The 21007-nt window shown below is 47.6% G+C and overlaps 1 protein-coding gene across 6 annotated transcripts in view; it reads left to right on the top strand.

Moving 5' to 3' along the window:
• TCEA3 (transcription elongation factor A3) overlaps window positions 1-17331 on the top strand; it is a 36310-nt gene extending 18979 nt beyond the window's left edge. For 4 of the 6 annotated variants that reach the window (XM_081055046.1, XM_081055045.1, XM_081055043.1 and 1 more), the window contains 6 exons: window positions 1772-1935; window positions 2102-2158; window positions 4972-5126; window positions 9748-9894; window positions 11563-11634; window positions 13889-17331. In XM_081055046.1, the coding sequence (XP_080911172.1) occupies window positions 1772-1935; window positions 2102-2158; window positions 4972-5126; window positions 9748-9894; window positions 11563-11634; window positions 13889-13897 (604 nt within the window). In that variant the 3' untranslated portion in view covers window positions 13898-17331. The remainder of the gene's footprint in view (window positions 1-1771; window positions 1936-2101; window positions 2159-4971; window positions 5127-9747; window positions 9895-11562; window positions 11635-13888) is intronic. The other 2 variants (XR_013993721.1, XR_013993722.1) reach the window with 2 other exon arrangements.
• Window positions 17332-21007: the final 3676 nt, after the last annotated feature.

Genomic DNA, 21007 nt, shown 5'->3' on the forward strand with positions numbered 1-21007 from the left:
CTCCTTCAACTCCTGGAAACCACTATTTGACTTTCTAGTTCTATGAATCGGACTACTCTCTAGGTCTCTCCTACAAGTCAAATCATACAACATTTGCCCTTTTGTATCTGGCTTATTTCACTTACCATAATGGCTTCTAAGTTCATCTATATTGTAGCATGTTTCAGAATTTTACTCCCTTTTATGGCTGAATAATATTCCATGGTATGTATCCACCACATTTTGTTTAACCAGTCATCTATCAATGGACACTTGGGTTGCTTCCACCTTTTGCTGGCAGCTCCTTGAGAACAGGAAGACAGGAAGTGTGTCTAAGCCCTCAGCACAGAGTTGCCACTCATAATTGTCAAATGTTAAAGGAAAAAAGTGTTTCTCATCATAAAAGTAGATATATTCTTCATAGAAGATTAAGAAAATATGTATAAGCAAAAGAAGAAAATGAAAATCTGCTATAATCCCATCTCAGATAGATAATTGTTATTAACATGCTGTTATGGTCTGAATGTTTGTGACTCCCCTCCCCAAATTCATAGGTGGAAGCCCCAATGCCCAATGTAACTATATTTGGAGGTAGGGCCTTTATGGAGATAATTAAGGTTAAATGAGGTCATAAGGAGGGGGCCCAGATCCAATAGGAGAAGAGACACCTGAGCGCTCACTCGCTCGCTCTCTATGTAAGGATACAGTGAGAAGGTGGGCATCGCTAGGCCAGGAAGGAGAACTCTCACCAGAAACAAAACTGACCAGCACCTCGATCTTGGACTTCCCGGTTTCCAGAACTGTGAGAAATCAATATCCATTGTTTAAGGCACCCAATCTAGTATTTTTTGATGGCAATCCAGGCAGACCAAGACACACAGTTATCCCTCCAATCATCTGTGCTTATATATACATATATGTTTGTTTGTTTGTTAGTTTGTTTGTCTTTTTAAAGCCAAAACCAAAATGAGATCATTCATAGGCAGTATATCATAGGAATTAGAGCATAAGCATTGTTGGAATTAGACAGATCTGAGTTCAAATCTCAGCAGTGTAACTCCTTATAGGTTTGTTTCCTCATCTGCAAATGGGGATGATAACAGTATTTACCTCCTAGCACTGCTGTGAAGATTAAATTAGAAAATGCTCCTACAGAGCCTGGCACAGTGGCTGGCACTGTGGTAAAGCCAGCTCTCTGAAATGGTGGGACATTCAGTATTCGCTAGACTGTCAGCTCCTTGACGGAGGGAAGTTTTCTGACTTGTCTGCTTTATCCCTTGTTCTTTGCACAGTACCTGGAGAATGGGTGCCTGATCAATATTTATTGAATGAGTGAATTAATGGTGCAATGAGAGAATAAAGAGAGAGCAGCCAGCACAGTGCCTATTGGATCAGAGTGGAGTCTTCAGCTTTGTTACACTGTTCTGTAACCAGTAGGGCACGGGGGTTGGTTAAGAGCGTGGATACCGGAGTTCAACTGCCTGGGTTTTAATTCTGGTTCTCCTAGTTTCCAGATGTGTGACATGAATCAAATTATTTAAAATGCATCTATCTCTAAAATGCACTTTAAAATGCGGTGCTAAAATGGAAGTAGGACTAGTACACCAACCTCATGAGGTCGTTATGAGGATTAAATGAGATGATCCACACCACGTGCCTAAAATAGCACCTCGATTTCACAGGGTTGTCGTGTGGATTAAAGGAGATCATCGCTAAAAACATCTAGAATGTTGCTCAATAAATGCTTTGTTTGCTTCATGTCAAAATGTTGGTTACCGATTGTCATCCTCAGATCAAACAGCAGCAAATCGAAAGCGGAGACCCCCAAAACACCCAGCAGCCCCACGAGCCCCACCTTTGCACCCTCCGTCTGCCTCCTGGCGCCCTGCTATCTCACAGGGGACTCTGTCCGGGACAAGTGTGTGGAGATGCTCTCAGCAGCCTTGAAGGTGGATGGTGAGAGGGCCTGGGCCAGGGAGGGAAGGGCTTCCCAAGGGCCGATGAGATGGCATCTTTCTCAATGCCATGGAAGTAGTACAGGACGTTCTAGTCCCTGGTACAAGCAGGCTTCACTGCCAAGGTCATGTCTGGCTGATTCCTGTGTTCCCCAAATTTCTTTTAGATGACTACAAGGACTATGGGGTCAACTGTGACAAGATGGCATCAGAAATTGAAGATCATATCCTTGAGCTGTGCTGGGGTGGTGGGTGCCTGTGGGTATCCAGCAGCAGGTCCTCCAAGTTCAGGGGACCCAGGACAGTGAGGAGGGAGGGGAAGGCCTCCGGGGACAGCTGCTGCTCTGCCCGGGAATCAGAGTTCTTAATTCTAGCTAACACTTAAGTCTTGCACCTGTCAGCCTCATGTAGGCTGTTTATGAGCAGTACCTCATTCAATGAGCAGTCCACGAGGTAGTTTCCCCTCATTAATCCCATTTTACAGGTAAAGTAACTGAGGCTCAGGGAGGTTAAGTCATTTGCCAAAGCTCACACAGTGAATAGTAATGGCATAGTTGGGATTTGAACCCAGAAAGTGTGATGCCAGATCCTGATGGCTCAACTGCTGTGCCAGACAGACTGTGTCATAAAGTGTCTAGGTTGTGACGTCAAGTAGTTGAGTAGATAGGGAGGACAGCATATCTCATGCTGAGCCTTTTCCCCTCTTCCAGCCTCTGGAGATAACAGCTCCCATTTTTTTTTACTCCCTAGTATGTACCAGGCACTGTAATGGGCAGTCGACACCTCCTACCTTTGTTAATTCTCACAACAATCTCTGTAAGGCAAGGGCTGTTGTTCCCACTTCACAGATGAAGAAACTAAGGCTCAGGAACTACTAGGTGTCAGAGCTGGACTGCAAACCTTGGTCTTTTGAGTCCATGTCCTGAGTTATTTATACGCCCCATTCTCCCACTATCTGAAAGCAGCCTTGTGAAGACAGAGAAGGGGACCACCTGTGTGATATGGGCCCATTGCACCAAAAGATTTTTGTCTTGGGGAAGACAATCCCTCAGCACTGTGTCCCCCTGAGTGAGTGCTAGAATTTCTTTCACTGGAAACAAAGCTTTGCATGTCAAAGAGCTGTAGAGGAAGGGGGACAGAATCCCCAGGAAAGAGGGGGTCAGAGTGTCACACTGAGGTGTGAGTGACTCTTTGGCTCTACCTAGGGAGCTCAGCTGGGGTTGGGGAGGGGCAGGAGCCAATCTGTAGACAATAAACTTACCTGCTTCCATCTCCTGCGAGGCCCACCCTAATATTCTCTAGCATGTTTTCTGGGATTTTCTCTCCATCATCATTTAATATTAACCAGCATATCTTGAGCTATCCAGCACCTCACCAAGTACATTTTCACAACTTCTAATTAATTCAGAACAAAAAGCACAAGCTTCATCTTTTTTTTCTCTGAGGCACTCATCCCTCCAAGCTGGTCCCTTCCACCTTCGAGCCCAGTTTGAAACAAAGGTGAATGATCCACGACATTTTCCCACTCCCGGCCTTTCCTCTTCGTTTTCTTCCTCCACTGAGTGTCCCTCTTCTGAAGGAGAGAAAGTCAGAGCTGCATCAATCCTTTAGCTCTTTGTTCTTAGGTGATGGAAGGTCAGGGGGAGGACAGGTTCTAACAAAGCTCTATCCTCTTTGGAGTGACATGGCAGCCAGGGGTGCTAGCATATGCTCCTCTGAGTGGTCAGTGAGCCCCTGCTCAGTGCTGCACGTCGCCCTCCCCTGTGACCTCAGGAAAGGGAGACAGAGTGGGGAAGAGGCTGATGAAGTACTGCCAGCCCTCCCATCCCCACAGAGATCAAGTAGACACACACCTTTAGGAATCCCAAACACAGATTGTTAAACAAACGTTTTGACTTTCAAATGCATATTATGGCATATTTCTTTTTACATTTTTATTGCACAAACAACATTAAAACCACAGTAACAGAAAGAAAAAAAAACTACTACCTTCCCTCCCACCACTTCTAACAAGTCAGCTGTTTCCATTTTTCCACATTCCCAGCAGTCTCTTTCTTGTATATGGCTTTCCCCAGCAAAGGCTTTGTCTTCCTGATTCTGCTTGGCTTGGGAGACCAAGAAAATGTGGCTGTGTTCCCTGAGCTCCTCCAGGGATGCAGAAGGGGGGGGTGGGGGGGAGGCCTGTCTGGGATGCAGCAAATGGACAGAGAACTCACTGTGGTCCGTGGCCAGGGGCGACTTCCTGCTGGGTGAGTGTAGAGCGCATTACGGTTCGTGGGGGGGTCTGGCTTCCAGCCTGTCTCTGCCGGGAATTTGCCCTGTGACCTTGAGCCAGGGCCCGCACCCTTTCTAAGCCTCAGCTTCTCATCTATTAATGAGAGACATAAGTCTGAGCAGCAGTTCCCAAAGTAGGTTCCAGGGGACGGTCATAGGTATTAGTAGAGAAAAGGATGTATCACCAGAGAATTGGGAGCACCCGAATAAACAAAAGTCAGCGATTTCTTTATTGCAGTACTTCTTAGAGTCTTAAACATGTGCCTCCTGATCTTGTTTTCCTCTGCCAGCTGGATTCCACCGCCGGGTTACATAGGTGATCTTCATCAGTATCGTCTTAACAGCCCCTAATTGTTGAGCACCTGGCGTGTCCCAAACACCACGCTAGTGCATTATGCAGCTTAGCTCACTGAATCCTCATAATAGCCCCTGTATTTTATAAAGAAGGAAACTGAGGCACAAAGAGGCCATGTGACTCACCTGAGGTCACACAAGAGGCTCAGACAAACCTGGGGTCCATGACACCACAGTGCTTGCTATGACCTGATCTCACCGTGGAGGCTGTTTCCTGTCCCTGATATGTGACTGACCCCAAATATCCAAGTGAGATCCATACTTAGGGAGTCAGAGGTCACAAAAGTGCCCGACCCCTGTATAAGTCCAAGGACAGGAAGAGAAGGCCCTGCGGCTCCTTGGGCTTCAGGGAGAGGCTCCCCATCCTGTGTCCCTCCACAAGTGGCTGGCTGGCCCTTGACTGTGTCACATATCTACCAGGAGCTCAAGAGCACAGACATGAAGTATCGGAACCGCGTGCGTAGCCGAATCAGCAACCTGAAGGACCCCAGGAACCCCGGCCTGCGGCGGAATGTGCTCAGTGGGGCCATCTCCGCCGGGCTCATTGCCAAGATGACAGCAGAGGTGAGGGCGAGGGCCGGGACCTCTGTACCGAGGGGTGGGAGACATTGGCTTGTGAGTCCGTGAAGAGGAGCCAGGGGGCTCTTGCAGCCAGAACTCAGACTCTCCATCCCTCAAGGCTTCTGGACCCTCAGGATTGTGAACACAGCTAATACGTACTAAGCACTGTGCTAAGTGCTTTAGGTGCAGTGGCTAGTTCTGTCTTCACACCAACTGAGGAAGACATGCTTATTATCCCCATTGTACAGATGAGGAGGCTCGGAGGAGTTAACTAATTTGGCTATACACACAGCTAGAAAATGTTGAAGCCAGGAGGCAAGCTGTCTGGCCTCAGAGCACTTGCTCTTCACTGCTTTGTTATCTGCCTCCCTTTTCTGCCCTGTTCAGTCCTGTGTCCCGTTACTCAGCTCTGGGCCCAAGTCAGAACAGGAGTCCCTGTCTCCATGGAGACAGTCACGATGGGGAGGGAGACACGCTTACAGATATGTATAAAACAGAGGTGGGAAGTGTCATGGTAGAGCCATGATGGAAACTTATAGGAAGGAAGGATTGACCCAGCTTGAAGGGGGCAGTTAGGGAAGGAAAACGGAATAAGCCTGTCTGAGGAAGTATAGTGCAGTGGTTAGAAGCTTGGGGGATGTGCCAGACTGCTTGAATTTGAATTCTGCCTCTGCTACTTAACTGTGTGATTTTAGACACGCTACTTAACCTCTCTGTGCCTCATTGTTTTCATCTGTAAAATGGAAATAACAACAGATATCTCATGAAGAATTGAATGAGTTTCATATATGTGTAGTGTTTAAAAGGTTAATACATGAAAAGCCCTCCCCAGAATTAGTATAGGATAGGCCCATTCACCAACCATTTCATGTAATCCTCAGCATAATGCTATGAAAGAGGAAATGCTGTTCCCATTTTATGGATGAGAAAACTGAGACCACACACAACTTGTAAGTTACAGATGAGAATTTGAACTGAGAGCTGTTTATTTCAGAGTACATCTTGGAAAGACGTTTTGTACACACTCAGCAGCTCTTTACTGCCAGAGCTAACGGAGGGATTCCCCACAAGCACCTGGAGATGGCACTGCTAAAGGAAGTGGCCCAGTGCAGGGGAGGGAAAAGGCGTGACATCCTGGAGTCTGTGTGTACCTCAGGGTGTCGAGTATCGTCTGAAACTGTCTGGCAAGAGTGTGCCTCTGGGCGTTTGTGGTGTGTGTGTGTATGATGTGTGTGGTGTATGTTTGGTGTTTAGTATAAGTGTGTGACTTGTGTGTGTATTTAGTGTATGCGTGCGTGGTGTGTGTGGTTAGTGTAGGTGTGGTATATGTAGGTGTGGGGTATGTGGTGTGTATGTACGTTCTTCTGGGGGAGGGTTCACTGGTTTCCGCAAATACCCAAAATACGACAGATAAAATCCTTGGCTTTAGGATAAAATGGGGAACTTGGCACACGTGGACGGGGATTATCTTGCTGCTTAATTAAAATATCTGACCTTTTCCAGCAAATAGCAGTATATACCTAGAGTTACACATTTCAAGTTGGCTTTCCAGGGCCTTCTCTTTCCCTGCAAGGTGCAGCCGTGACTGTATGGAAACTCAGACTTGTGTGTGTTTCTCTCTGTCCCTCACTCTGTGGCTCTGGGACCCGTGTGTGTGTGTGTGTGTGTGTGTGTGTGTGAGAGAGAGAGAGAGAGAGAGAGAGAGAGAGAGAGAGAGAGAGAGAGAGAGAGAGAGAGAATGCTAGCAGAAGACTGTCTTACAAGCAAGTCCAGAGCCATGTTGAGAAACCAGGCCTGGGAGAACCAAGAGCGAGGTGTAGACACAGGGTTGATGGAAACCCAGCAAGGTCCCTGCAGGTGGAGGTCTGGGTCAGGACAGAGACAGGCCCTAGAAGTCCCATCAAAGCAACTGGCCATGCCAGATAGGTGCGTGACGTCAGGCCCCAACCCAAGGACTGTTCACTGGAACAGGGCAAGAGAACGGGTTGGTCACTCCAACCCATGCTCTGATGAGACCAAGGGGAGCAAGTCAGGAATCTAGCAGGCCCTCCCCAGGGCCAGCCAGGGCCAGGCGCCAAGGACCCCACTGCCGGCAACCCAAGCAACAAATGCCAAGGAGATCCTCGTCCTGGGGTCGTCTTTGCCCCATGCAGGAAGCTTCTTTAAGAAATATAGGACCATTTTTGCTGCACTAAGAAAAATAACAGCTTGGGGTGGGGCTGCCTGCTGTGCTGTGACTCAGAGGACAGGAAGTTGCTGTCAGGCAAAGGCTGAGGCAGTGGAAGCCCTTGTGGATGGGTGTCCCCCTTTTCCCCCTTTGCATTTCTGTAGCTCCCCTAACTCCCTTTATGTGTCTCTTGTTCACCCGATGCCCTCACTCTTCCTTCTCTCTGTTCCTCTCTATCAAAGAATGGAGTAGATTCTGAGATATTCATTAGAGCTGCTGAGCGGACATGTTGTCAGCTCCACACACAGAGGAGTTTTGTCTGCTGTTCACCCAGCACTGAGACCAGGGCCTGGCACACCATAAGTGCTCAAAGAATATTTATTGAATTCACATTTGGGGCCCTTCTCTAACTTTGTATACAATGTGAAGAATGCCATCGCATACCTTTATTTTCCTCATTTCCTACCTTATTTTCTATATTATGGTACTTACTCCATGTCTTTGATGCTGACACCTTTTAAATGAGTCAGGGCAGAGATAGGCAAGTGGATTGGTGGGTAAATGGATTTTTGTCTGTGCTCTGTTTCTTAGGTGGCACACACGACTCTCTTCCCATAATCTGACCCCAGCCATGTCTCCCACACTCCTCTCCCTGAACCCACTCCAAATACTGTCTCCAAACATGTTATTCTGTCCTCTGATCTTTGACTTCCACCATTCTCTTGGCGTAGAATGTGCCATCCCCCTTGGGAAGTCCTGCTCATCTTTCAAGACTGGTGAAGGTGTCAGCTTCTTTAATGACACTCATCTGCCCCCAAGCAGTTTGCGCCCACACTCTGGGGATTTCCCTGTACTTTGTATAGCTTTGCTTTGGGACTTCAAACTCTATCTTGCCATCATTTATAAATGCTTGGCTACTCCCCCAGATTACCATTACCTGCGGACAGTAACCAAATCTTCTCTGAATCCTGAGAGCCTCGAGTCAGTGGTGTGCCGGAGCCAGCAGCTCCTACCGGCTCTCGAGAGATGATTATGTGTAGCTACTCCCAACTCTGCCTTCAGTTACACCACGTTAGGAGCTTGAAATTGGCTATGGTGGAAGTATTTACACCATGGAAATAGGTAAATGCTACAAAATCAGCCAACCCTACAGCCAAAGCCGGTTTACCAGCAAACTAATGTAGTTAAAGACATTCAGTAAATTGACATCCAATAGATTCTGAATGAATGAACGCATTATGCTCTGGAAAATCTCCCCAAATTAAAGTCAGCCGCTCTTTGCTTATATGGCCTTGGGTTGACTTGTTTTTCTATATACCCCCGCCTTGGGTTAGGACCTAGTCCTTAAATTCAACACAGTAGGATTTAAACATTCATGAGTACCAGGATAATTTGGGGACACTAGTAAAAATGCATATGCCTGGTCCTGCCCTTCGAGTTTTGGATTCATAGGAATCTATATTTTCTCAAGAAACCCAAGTGGTTATAATACAGTGGTCAGCATTCGATTTAGTGGTCACTAAAATCATTTGACCTTTGTGCCAACTCTGTTCTCCATGGTTTAAGGAGTCAGGATAGACAGCAACAATGAAAGTGCTTTAGCCAGTACCACATCCTCATTTTAACATTAGCTTCTGCCGTCCTCCTCCCTCCACACCAACCTTAACTAGAGCTCTCTGCAGTTTGAGCGTCCTCGTCTCTGCTCTCCTCTGGCAGAGGTTAAAGAGGAGTCAAATGGCCAGGGAGATGATTAAAGGGGAGGACCTAGATCATGCAGACACTGAATGTCTGTGGTGAGTTGACACAAGTCAACTCTGTTCTGTAGGAACTTATGGAAAAAGAGGTTCTGTGATGCACTCACAGGTGAGCAGTTAGTCGTGGGAACCCAGGAGCTTCAGGTCCCGAGTGGGTGGGCACAGCAGCAGCAAGTTATCGTGAGACCAAGGCTCCTACAAGGCAGAATGGGCTGGGCTGTGATCACAGCTTGGACAGGTCCTGGGTCAAGTCCAGACTGGAAGCATAAGGGGGACGTCATAAATCATAGGTCAGTGGTCAAGTGAGCTCAGGCAGGAAGGGTGAGGCAACACCTAAGGTCCTGGCAGGCAGCGCGAGCACCAGATCCGAGGACCTAGTCCTTGAATTGAACACAGTAAATTAAGAGTGGTGATCCCTCTTGGGCAGAAGCTGTTTGCCTTCTGCTCTCCTGTACATGCCCTTCTGCACTTGGCCCACCCAGAGTCCCTCCCAGTTTGTTCTTCCACCCAAAGCCACCATGGGAACTCTTTGGGTATAGCCTTTTCCCAACTGGGGCAGGCCCAGGGGTCCAGGCCTCCCTCCAGCTTCTTGTACTCGGTCCATCATGTTCCCCTCTCCTCTGTTCAAGCTTTCTAGAAGCTAGGTGTGGGGCATGGCCCCTGTGACTCCCCAGCCCTGAAAGGCAGACTCGTTTCTCTCCAGGAAATGGCCAGTGATGAGCTGCGGGAACTGAGGAACGCCATGACCCAGGAGGCTATCCGTGAGCACCAGATGGCCAAGACAGGCGGCACCACCACTGACCTCTTCCAGTGCAACAAATGCAAGAAGAAGAACTGTACCTATAACCAGGTATGGTGGAGGAGGCTACAGGGGCAGAGAGGTGGAGACCCAGAGAGAGAGGGAGAGAGCTCAGGGAAGATCCAGAGTGGGGAAGGGCTGCAGACAGAAGGACAAGTCTTAGTCACCAGTATGATGCACCTGTGGCTTCCAGAAAATGCTCCTCTGCATCTACAAGCACCCAAATTTGTGTCTGTGAGGCTTGGCCAGCATGTTCTGGCTGGCTCTGAAGCAAGCAGAAGAGGAATCAGGCTTACAGGGCACAGAACTGTAGAGACACAGCTGGTTGGAAAGGAATGTAGCAATATAAAACTCAGCTCCCTCATGTGGCACACAGGGAAACTGAGGCCCAGACAGGAAACAAGCTTTGCAGCTTTGCCCAAGATGGCAAAGATGATCAGTGGCAGAGGTAGTAATCAGTCCAGATCCCGATCTTTCTGCCTGCCATACAGGCAGCTTGGTGTGTCACGCCTAAGGGAGTTAGCCCCGAGTCCTAAGGGTGAAGCCCACTGCCCGGTGTGGGGTGACACAGAAAGCCATGAAGACCCCTTCTCTGGAAGACTTAAAACCAGAGAACCGTGTCCTGTTTCTGGGTGGTACATATTATGCCCTTGGGGCACCCACATTCTTGGATTCTAATTGGCACCTAGTCTTTCTAGAACTCTATTCATTCCTCCATCTGTTCGTCAAGGAAGATTTCTCAAGAGCATCTTGCTGGTGGGATCTGTGGCAACAGCAACAGTCAGCCTAGCCAGTAGGAGTTGTCCCTCGGACAATTCCCATTCAGGAATTTGGAGATATTTGTGTAAGCTCCTGCTCTCCTCCAAGCACATTTCCACGTGGAAGGATGTGCTTCCTGTACCTTGCCTCCCACCGGAAGAAAATTGTCCATTAGCAAAGTTTTCTATGCACGGGGCAACCCCAGTGTTATCCTTCCTCAGGTGTCATTGCTCTTCAGTGACAAGGCTATGCTAAGCTGTGTCCTCCTGGCCAACTGTTGGGCTCACTCATTAGCCAAGGGACTACCTCCCACTCCACAGACTCGCAGCTGACATCATTCATAGCTGAGTGTCAGCAGAGTAACAACATGCTGTATGTTATGGCCATCCAGGATTGGCCGTAGAAAATTAAAACAGCAATTGTTAAATCTGGAAATGCCAGGGACTTGCTGTGCGAAACCCAGGATTCCTGCTCCTGAACGGTTTGGTTAAGGGGATGAGAAACTAGAAAACATAACATTAAATAGTCCCAATGATCTTCAAAACTCGTCTCCTCTCTGGGCCTCAATTCTTCCACATGTAAAATAAGGTGATCGCTAAGGGTGCTTCCAGCTCATGCAAGTTCTGATCACCGAGGCACATCCAATAGGGTGTGTTCAGAGGTAAGTCAGGGACCACTTCCTGTCGGAGATGAGACTTGAGGAAAGAGAAGAGAGATCAGTTCAGAAGGATCAACAAAAATGAAAGGGCAAAGGCCAGGTTGAGTCGGTGAGATACTGAAGTGAGCTGCAAGAGGAAAGGAAAATACATATCATGGAGTTCTCAGTGATAAGGGAATTGCCAAAGTGGGGTGGGAATAACAGTGCCAAGCTCTGGGATTGGGACCTACTCGGACAGACAGTGGGAGCTATGGCAGTCCTAAAGCAGGAAAGTGACTTCTTCATGAGCGGTCCTCTCTCAGGTGCAGACACGCAGCGCTGATGAGCCCATGACTACTTTTGTCTTGTGCAACGAATGCGGCAATCGCTGGAAGGTCTGTATGTCTGTGTCTTTCTCCCTCCCCTGTCATCCACAGATCCTATCCCACAGGAGTAGTGTGCCCACAACCAAGAAGGGGCCTCTTACACGAGGTGGGGTTGGGGGTGGAGAAGGGGCTTACCAGCCGGTGCAGAGGGGTCTGCAGAGCTGGAGATCGTGGCAGGTTGTGGTCGGTGAGGCAGGGGGAGAGTACACGTGCATGTTTTCATTTTGGAAGGCACCCAGCCGGTGGGAGTAGCAGCCTACATTTTATCAGAGGATGGGCAAGTCTGTCATTTGAGCACAGATGGATTCAGTCCTTCCCCCTCCCCCAGATCCACAGAGGGGAGGAAAACAATAGCACTTTGCATTTGGACCACACCTCTTTGGAAAATGCTTTCACAGATGGTATTTCCTTTGAACCTGGCCACAGTCAGGGATCTGAGGAAGTCTGAGCCCTGTCAGAGGGGCGTCCCCCTGCAGTGCTCCCAGGTCATTCTCTCCTCTCAAGGCAGCTCTGGAAAAGCTTCCATTACCCAAGGCTGTAAGCTGGGTTGCCCCAGTTCCTGCAAAGGCAGAGGTTTGCTCTTCAGGCATAACAGCCAAGCAAAGCCTCCTCCCAGAGTGTTCCTTCCTGCCACGGCTTCTTCTGGAAGAACTCAGTGTGGTCATGTGATTCATGTCAGTTTCCAGTACCATCTGCCTTGCACGCGGTAACGTCTGGGCCACCAGGCAGGCAGCAGGTACTCCCAGTGTTCTAAGGTACTTAGCAAGGAGCCCAAGACTGAGCGTGGGACTGGGAGTCGGGATCCCCGGTTTCAGGCCTCCACTCTACACTACTGGCTGCGTGACCCTGAGCATGTCACTCACCACCCTGAGCAAAAGGGTGACAATAACGCCTTTCTTCCATAGTTGATGTGAAGGTTATTACATATGCCACATACTTTATGAGAAACGTTCCTTTTTAGTACTGTACTTTCAGAAAAGGAAACTGAGCTACCAAAATACTTAATGAGCATAAAATCACACAGTGTGGAGCACTGAAACATAATGCTCCAAATTCCTGATCGATTTCGTTTCTACAACTTTACCAAGAACCTTGATAGCCCTGGGGCCTCATTAGAACTGCCATATCTTTAAAGGTAAAAGTCACACGAGTATGCATTTTTCTATCATTCATCTATTGAGCACTTAGGGATGGCGCCAGTACAGAGTAGCATAGAGCTGGCTTCAGCATCAGGTTCAAATCCTATAGCTTTATCACTTACAAAGTGACTTAGCTAAGTGACCTGAACTCTCTAGGCCTGGATTTCCTCATCTATGAAATGGGGGTATTACTACGTAGCCCACAGAGATGTTTTAAAGATTACGGAAGGTAATACACATAAAGCATTAATTGACATGGTCTCTGATAGCTCATATAGTATCTTCGTCAAATTAAAAAAAGGTGTCCCTGCCTCTAGGTAGACACAGCCTTGCACCAGGGTACAGAGCAGAGCTTGGCAAACAGAGCAGAGGCTGAGTTTCAGCCCCAATTTGTCCCTTTGGCCAGGCTCTCTTGAGTAGTGAACAACCTGTACAACCATCCATAAAAGCCCTGAAGTACATATGCTTCTGCTACATAGAAACCATTATTATTCTGAGTTTGTCACCCACCTATAGGAGCTTGGGCAAGTCATTTAACCTCTCCACATTGCTTCTTTACCTTTGACACAGCGCCTCCTAAGGTGATAGGGTGAAATGAGTTAATGCATGTTAATACAGCCTAGCCTAGAATAAGTGCTCAATAAACGGTAGCCTCATCGTTACTACTGGGAAAAGGACATTCCGCCTGTTCCAAACCCAACTCCTCCTCCCTCATTCCTATTAGTTGGAGAGGCAGGGCCCACTAGAGGGGGCAGCTACATGGCTTCTGACATTTTCAGGTAGTGTCCACTGCCACGTGAAAGTCCTAACATCCACTCAAGTGATTAGTAATAATCCCAGGGATAGCTTGACTATAAATTGAGGGCTCACCACATGTCTGACATCAAATTTCCATTCATTTAGTACCCAATAGTCTTCTTGCATTGGCTGGCATTGTTACCCTATTTTACAGATGAGTGGTTTGTTCAAAGTCACACAGCTGATAATGGCAGAGCTAGGATTTGGAGTCTGGTCTGTGTGGCTCTAGACCCTGCTTTCTTTTTCATGTCCCCTCCCCCTGTCCCTAGCCTCCTTGGGTGACACAGGGAAAGCTCTAAAATGTTGTTGCCTTTTTGGTTTTGTAGTTCTGCTGATAGAACTGCCAGCCAGGATTTCAGTGAACAAGGTGAAGAAGAACAAAGAGAAAGCACTAAGCCGTCGTAACTGGAGAAAAAATAAAAATTAAAATGAAGAAAAATGCTGAGCTCTGAATGGAGTATTAGGGAGCAGAGGGGAGAATTCTTTTGCAAATTAATTATCAGTTGTTAATAATGATTGGCTAATGGGGAAAGCCTAATTGGGATACGATGCTAAGAGTCCGTGTTGACAAACCTCTTCTAGAAACTCAGAGACTTCAGAGCCTCATAGCTGTGGTGTCATATCTTTGACAGTGACAGACCTTTGCTTTGAGTCCCTTGCCTCACATCCGAACCTCTCAGCCTTTTCTGAATTGAAAAATAACAGACTGACGCAACTCGTACCCCACCCCACTCCAGAGTCACATGTGCAGAAGTTGGCACATAGTTTGGCTTACGCAGATATGACTTCCATGCTGGGTGGAAAGACTTCTTCCCTACTCCTCATCTCCTTCCAAACTCTCTGCTATTCCCTGTTCATAGCTGGCTTTGGGAGTCTCCAGACCTGGTCCCTCTAGGCAGAGAACAGACTTTCTTGAGCCGAGGCTTTCTGGGTGAAGGGTACAGTGGTGCCACTCAGTTCCGTGGACCCTGGGAGGTGCTGAGCCTCGGAACCTGCCCAGGCACTGGCAATGTGTTCTTCACAGCTCCATCTGTGGCCTGAGCTTCTGAGGAAGTCTGCAGGGCAAGGGGCCTTCTCGTGCTTCTCCCATGATTGAATCAGTTTGCTTTTTAAGCTGATAGGAACTTTAGACCAAGCTGGAACCTTCTGGAAAAGCCTCTGGAGCAGTCCTGGTGGGCCCATCTGATCTCAGTCTCTGACTGCCCCTGACCTTCTGGCGGCTCCAGACTGAGCTCCTGGACTCTGTTTCCTAAAATGACTGACATATGAGGACTGACAATTAAGTTTGTGAACTTGTTGCACTGATGTTGCTAACTTTTTTTGATATCAGAGGGATTATTCGTTATGAATTTGTACAAACTGGACAAACGGTTAACCAAGTTTACTATTTGGAAGTGCTGGAAAGGCTGCGTGAAAATGTTAGACGACCTGAACTTTCCACCAACAATTCATGGCTCTTGCATCACGACAATGCACCAGCTCACATGGCGCTGTCTGTGAGGGAGTTTTTAGCCAGTAAACAAATAACTATATTGGAACACCCTCCCTACTCACCTGATCTGGCCCCCAGTGACTTATTTCTTTACCCGAAGATAAAGGAAATATTGAAAGAAAGACATTTTGATGATATTCAGGACATCAAGGGTAATACGACGACAGCTCTGATGGCCATTCCAGAAAAAGAGTTCCAAAATAACTTTGAAGGGTGGACTAGGCGCTGGCGTCGGTGCATAGCTTCCCAAGGGGAGCACTTCGAAGGTGACCATAGTGATATATTCAGCAATGAGGTAGGTAGCACTTCCTCTAGGATGAGTTCGCGAACTTAACTGTCAGACCTCGTACGGGAGCCTGTGAGCTCCTGGGAGCCTGCGCAAGTCACTTAACCTCTCTGAGCCATTTCCTGTAAAAATGGGAGTGGTACTAGTGCCTACCTCATAGGGTGATTGTGCAGAGGCCACTGGGTCTCCGTCTGCCTTGGTTCACCCTGAGAGCAGCTGTTTGGGGTAACTTTAGCCCAAGTTCCTTATATGCCCTGGACATCATCCACTCTGAATTGGTTATGGCTTTCCCGCTTCCACCCGCCAAGTGCCTCCTCCTGTAGATGAAGCCAGTGAATAAACTGTGTACAGAAATCTGCCACCATCTTCAGCTTTTCAACAGTCAGATTTGGGGTGGGTCTTTTGGAAGGATTGAAAATCCTCTCAGACGATACAACACATATAGCCCATAAATGGCAGAACCAGGACTGAAACCCAGGCGTTCTGCTGTCTGTCATTGTGCTCGGTGGAATGAGAGATGCAGGGCCATACACGGTGCTTGGCTGCTACCTTCCCAGAATCCCCAGCCTGCAGGGAAAGAAACCACAGGCACACACTTCCACGGCAGACAAGACGTGCTACATGCCTGAGGTATGAATATTGCCCACAGAAGTGTGCAGGGATGTTGCTTAGATACCCAGGAGCTTCTTAAACTTGAATATGGGTGGGAATCCCAGGCGTGGGGGCGGGTATTAAAATGCACATTCCGACTCAGTGGGTCTGGAGTGGGGCCTGAGATTTTTCATTTCTTAGAAGCTCCCAGGTGATGCCCCTGCCACTGGCCCTCAACCACACTGAGGAGTAAGGGTTTAGAGATCCAGTTTTTTCTCTGCATTATCTAGTCCTCTGTCCAAGTGTCTGGAAACCAAACATGGAACAAAATAGCACCCACTATCAATTGAACAATGTCAATAAATGTTATTTTGATGTTTTTGAGAGGGGGCAGCCTGGGGCAATTTTCCATAGTCACAGTCTAAATATCCACAGTACTCCCAGTGCCATAGGGATTTATAGCCAAGGAAAAACTACAGAACTAAATCTCTACCCTCAATAACCTTACTGTTTACAAAGGAGATGAGTCAGATTAAACAGCGAAAGGACAAGTCAGCTCCAGTGCACACAGCTATACAGTACCCATCCACATTCACAAAAGGACACAGAAAAGCCTGAATAGGCCTCAGGCTGTGCTCATCAGCAGGAGTCAATAGCCTCCCAACGGGTCTTCCTGTGTCCACTGGGGACCCACTCCAATTCGAGCTCTCCACTGCATGGACCAGAGTAGGTGGTTGGAAATTGCAAATCTGGTCATGTTACAGCCCCCATGCTATCAGCCCCCCCCCCCCATTTAAAACCTTTCATTTGTTTTCCTCCACTGCTCTTGGCAGGGTCTACAAGGCCCTGCAGGACTGGCCTCTGATTCGCCCCCACACTTTCCGCTCCAGCCACAGTGGCCATGCTGTGCTCCTCCTTGTCCCATAGTCTGCACATGCTGTTGGCCGGAACAGATGCTTTAACCCCATCGCCACTTGCATATCAAAGATGAAGAGGATGTGAGCTTCGAGGGAGTTAGCATGAACTTCTGCCATCCGGGAAGGCTTCCTAGGGGAGGAGAGATTGCTGCTTTGTAGGTGGAAAAAGACAAGGTCAGGTGAGGTGAAACAGAGGCGACGTGCTTGGGAGGGAGGAGAGAAGGTCTCACCAGGAATGTTATGGCCAAAGACCTTGAAAACAAAAGTACATTCAAGATCCCATGACCAATTTAGAAGATGTTTCCAAAGGTTACAGGAACTTGAAATACTATATGGAATGAGAAGGCCTTCTTAGTAGTCTCCTCCAGACTACCCAATCTCTAATTTTGGCCCTGACTTTAGTCACCAAGTGCCTATCTGGATATCTCCCCAAAGTTCCCTACTGGCCCTCTCAATACAATTAATACAGTTAATCTGAAACTGAACTCACGTCTTCTCTTTCTTCAATCCCCTCTGCTGTCTTTTTTCTATTTGTCAGTTACTAGTCCACCACTTCGGCCATCTCTGACCCTCCCCCTTGCCCTTTCACTGACTGCATCAGTTACCGATTCTATAGTCTCTCCCTTGTCCACCCTTCTCTCCATCACCATCACCGTCAACATTGTCTTCTGGGTTTTCCTTTCCTCTTGGACTCATGCAAAGACCTTCTGCTGCTCTCTCTCAAGTCAAAGCACTCCCTACCTTACCTGCTTCTGTCCTGCATGGCTCTGAGCTTCACTTCCCCAGTCACTCTCAGTGGATTTCCACCTTTGAATCAAATAGAATTCAAAGCTCCCCTCCATCTATCTGCCTTCTGCCTGTGTTTGGTGGCCTATTTTCCACCTCTGCTGCTCCTTTGCTCCAGCCTAAGGGAAGTAGTGCCCTGTTCTTGAAAACCTGCTGGACCTTCCCAACGGTGCTGCCTGTTCTGATCCCCCTCCCCCACCCCATCCAATCTTACCCGTTCTTCAAGGCTCATCTCAGATGTACAGTATGTCTTCTATGAAGCCTTCTCTAATTCGCTGGCCATAAGACATGGTTCCTCAGAACACACAGTGCTGTGAAACTAATAATTACACTATATTCTACCATGATGATAATAACGCTGATACCTTTGTATGATGGTGTCAATACTATCTACTAGTTATTAAGTATTTGCTAGCTGGATATTTCAGATACCTTATGTAACCTCTCCATGCCTGCATTTTTCATCTGTAAAATGCCGGTAATGGCACCCAGCTCAAAGGGTTGGTGTGAGGATTCACGAGAATTATGCCTGACACAAAGTACCTGATCAGTAAATGTTAGCTATTATGATTACTATGAGTAGAGTGGAGTGCTTTGTATTGCTCCACCAACCCTCAGATGCCATGAACTAGGTTACTATTATTATGCTCTTTTTAAAAAAACAGGGGTAAAATGTATATAAAATTTACCATCTTAACCATTTTAAGGATAGATACAGTTCAGTTGTGTTAAGTACAATCACGCTGTTGCCAGCCAATCTCCAGAACTCTTTTTATCTTGCAAAACTGAACCTCTATAACTATACAATTCCCCATTTCCCCCTCCCCCAGCCCCTGGCCAGCACTATTCTACTTTCTGTCTCTATGAATTGTATTATTACACTCTTTTCACAGACTGAGAAAACCAAGGTTCAGAGAGTAATTTGCTTCCAGGGGATAGAATCTGGACTTGAACCCAGGCTCCTATTCATGCGCTGAGCCACTTTGAAATATGGCTTCGCCTCACGGAGCACGCACGATACGTTTTACTTCCCGCATAGCGGTGATGGCCACTGGGTCCCAGGGCCCTCCTCTGCATTTTGCAGCCATTCCCACATTTAATCTTCACAGCATCTCTAGTCATTTGTGATGGGCGGTGTCCTATCTCCCAGCATAGTGTCTGAGAGACACGATAAAGACGTTTGGTGAATATGGGCCTATTTGATGCCTTTAAGTAAGCTAAACAAACAAGTTTGTTGTACATTTTTAACGCAATTGTTTACATTTTTTTAAAAAATGTTGATTCTCTCAGGAGAAAACCAGCTGAAATGCATGAGGTCAAAAAGAGCTTCCCAATCCTCTCCACTCGCCCTCCTCCTGCAGAGTCCATCGGCTCGTCTCACCCCCGGGCCAGCCCCCAGGCTGCCCCCCATCTGCACCTCACCTCATCCCCAGCTTTGCTGATTCACAGTCAAAGGCAGAGACAAACAAGCAGGCAAGCAAGGGGACATGAGACTGTCCCTGTCTGCTTCCTCCCCTGCTCCACTCCCACACTCTGCCCCCTAGCCATACCCAGTCCTAACCCTTCTGGAACACGCTCTGTCCTCTCATGCCTCTATGACTTCGCACATGCTGTTCTCAAAGACTGGAATGCTATCCCTCCTCTTGTTCTCCACCTCCAAGACTCCTCCAGCCTTTGCAAGCCAGCTCAGATGTCGCCTCCTCTGTGAAGCTTCCTCCCTTACCCCCAGCCACCAGCCCGGCCCCCTCCGTGGTGCAGACTAGTGGGACTGCAGGGACTGTTGGCAAGTCAATGTCCCCCGTGGACCCAGCTCCTTGTGCTGTGTTGAGGCTCCATCTCTGCTCCTGCAGGGAGGGGTCAGGAGAAGCCCAGGTCACTTTGACTTTTTTGATATTACTGGTATATTTGAAAATGAAGAGATGACTAAATAAGGTCACAGATATTGAGGCATATTTTTTAATGATTAACAAATTAATGCTTCTAAGACAAAAAAATTACAACATGATTGAGAGGATAAAATGTATTAAAAAGGAGAAAATGTAAAAAAAAGGATAAAATGTAAAAAAAAATAATTATAAAATGTATTAAAATATAATTTATAGTGCTCCATAGGCACGGTGATCTGCTGATAATAAACAAGCTTAAGGATATACAAGGAGGGTCTTTGATCAAATTGGTCAGTGGAACTGACATAGCGTAAAACTCTACTTGGAGATAATGTCAAAAAATCTAAATTGGAGACCCTGGCCAAATGGTTCTCCTGGCGTCTTTTCCTACTGAGAGGCTGTGTTACTGCCTCTGCACATAGTAGGTGTTCACTGTTTGCTGAATATGGGACAAATACAGCTTTCCAAGTTGGGTATTGAAAACCCACATACAATAAGTATTCCTAAGAAACAATGAAATCCTGAACAATGGGGCAGGAAGCCACCTCCTCCTCCAGTGACCCCAATCCTCAGTCCAGCTGGAGGCTGCAACAGGAAGCCCCTCACCCACTTTCTTTCCTCCCCCTCATCCACTCCCTACCCTTATCCCCCCAGGGGCACCAAATGCAGTCAAGCTTCCATTGCTGTCAGCCTCTCTTCTCCACCCTCTGGAGGGTCCCAGGTGAAGAAAGAGAAAAGCACTTACTCACAGAAGGAGGCAAGCAGCCAAGCTGGGCTTAGAGAGTGGCCCTGCCCCCAGGCAGGCCTGAGGAATAAAAGAAACAGCAAAGGACAAAGAAGGATTTAAAGCACTGGAGCAATGGGGAGAAAAGGCCTAAGAAAGTTTACAAAGCAATCTGTCAGAGGAGGCATGAAAAGGGAGCCCTACTGGGCTGAGCGGCTTAGGCACTCAGCTCACCTCACCTTAGGCCCAGTTAGAAACCTGCAATTACTCAGCCAAATCAAAGTATGAACGGATCCCCTACCTCCTGTCCCAGAGGTTTCCCTGCGAGTGAGGCCTTATCTTGCTGGGTTCCTGGCAGCTCCAAATACCTCTGTTCTACTGGGCTCAATGCACCAAATTCGCTTGAACACATCAAACTGGTCAAACTTCAGTCCCCTCGGGATTTCCAGCAGAAATATTATGTGAGGATAACGTGGCCAGCAGATCCTCTGACTTCCCAAATTTTCTGAGCCAGTGAAAATATCCACATACCTTTCTGAAAATCTCCCCTCTCACCCAAGGCGTGATTAATAACAGGTATCATCTGAGTGCTCACTGTGTGGGGTGCTTTAGGTCATCTCGCGTATTGCTCACCACTGCCTTAGGTGTGGGGAAATGGGCCTGCAGAGATTAAATGACTTTCCAAAGGATACACAGTCTGGATTCCAACACAGGGCTGTCTGACCTTGAGACTCACATGCTTCCTACAAGCGACACTGCCTCT

This window comes from Rhinolophus hipposideros, assembly GCF_964194185.1.
Source record: "Rhinolophus hipposideros genome assembly, chromosome: 8".
NCBI classification, from domain to species: domain Eukaryota; kingdom Metazoa; phylum Chordata; class Mammalia; order Chiroptera; family Rhinolophidae; genus Rhinolophus; species Rhinolophus hipposideros.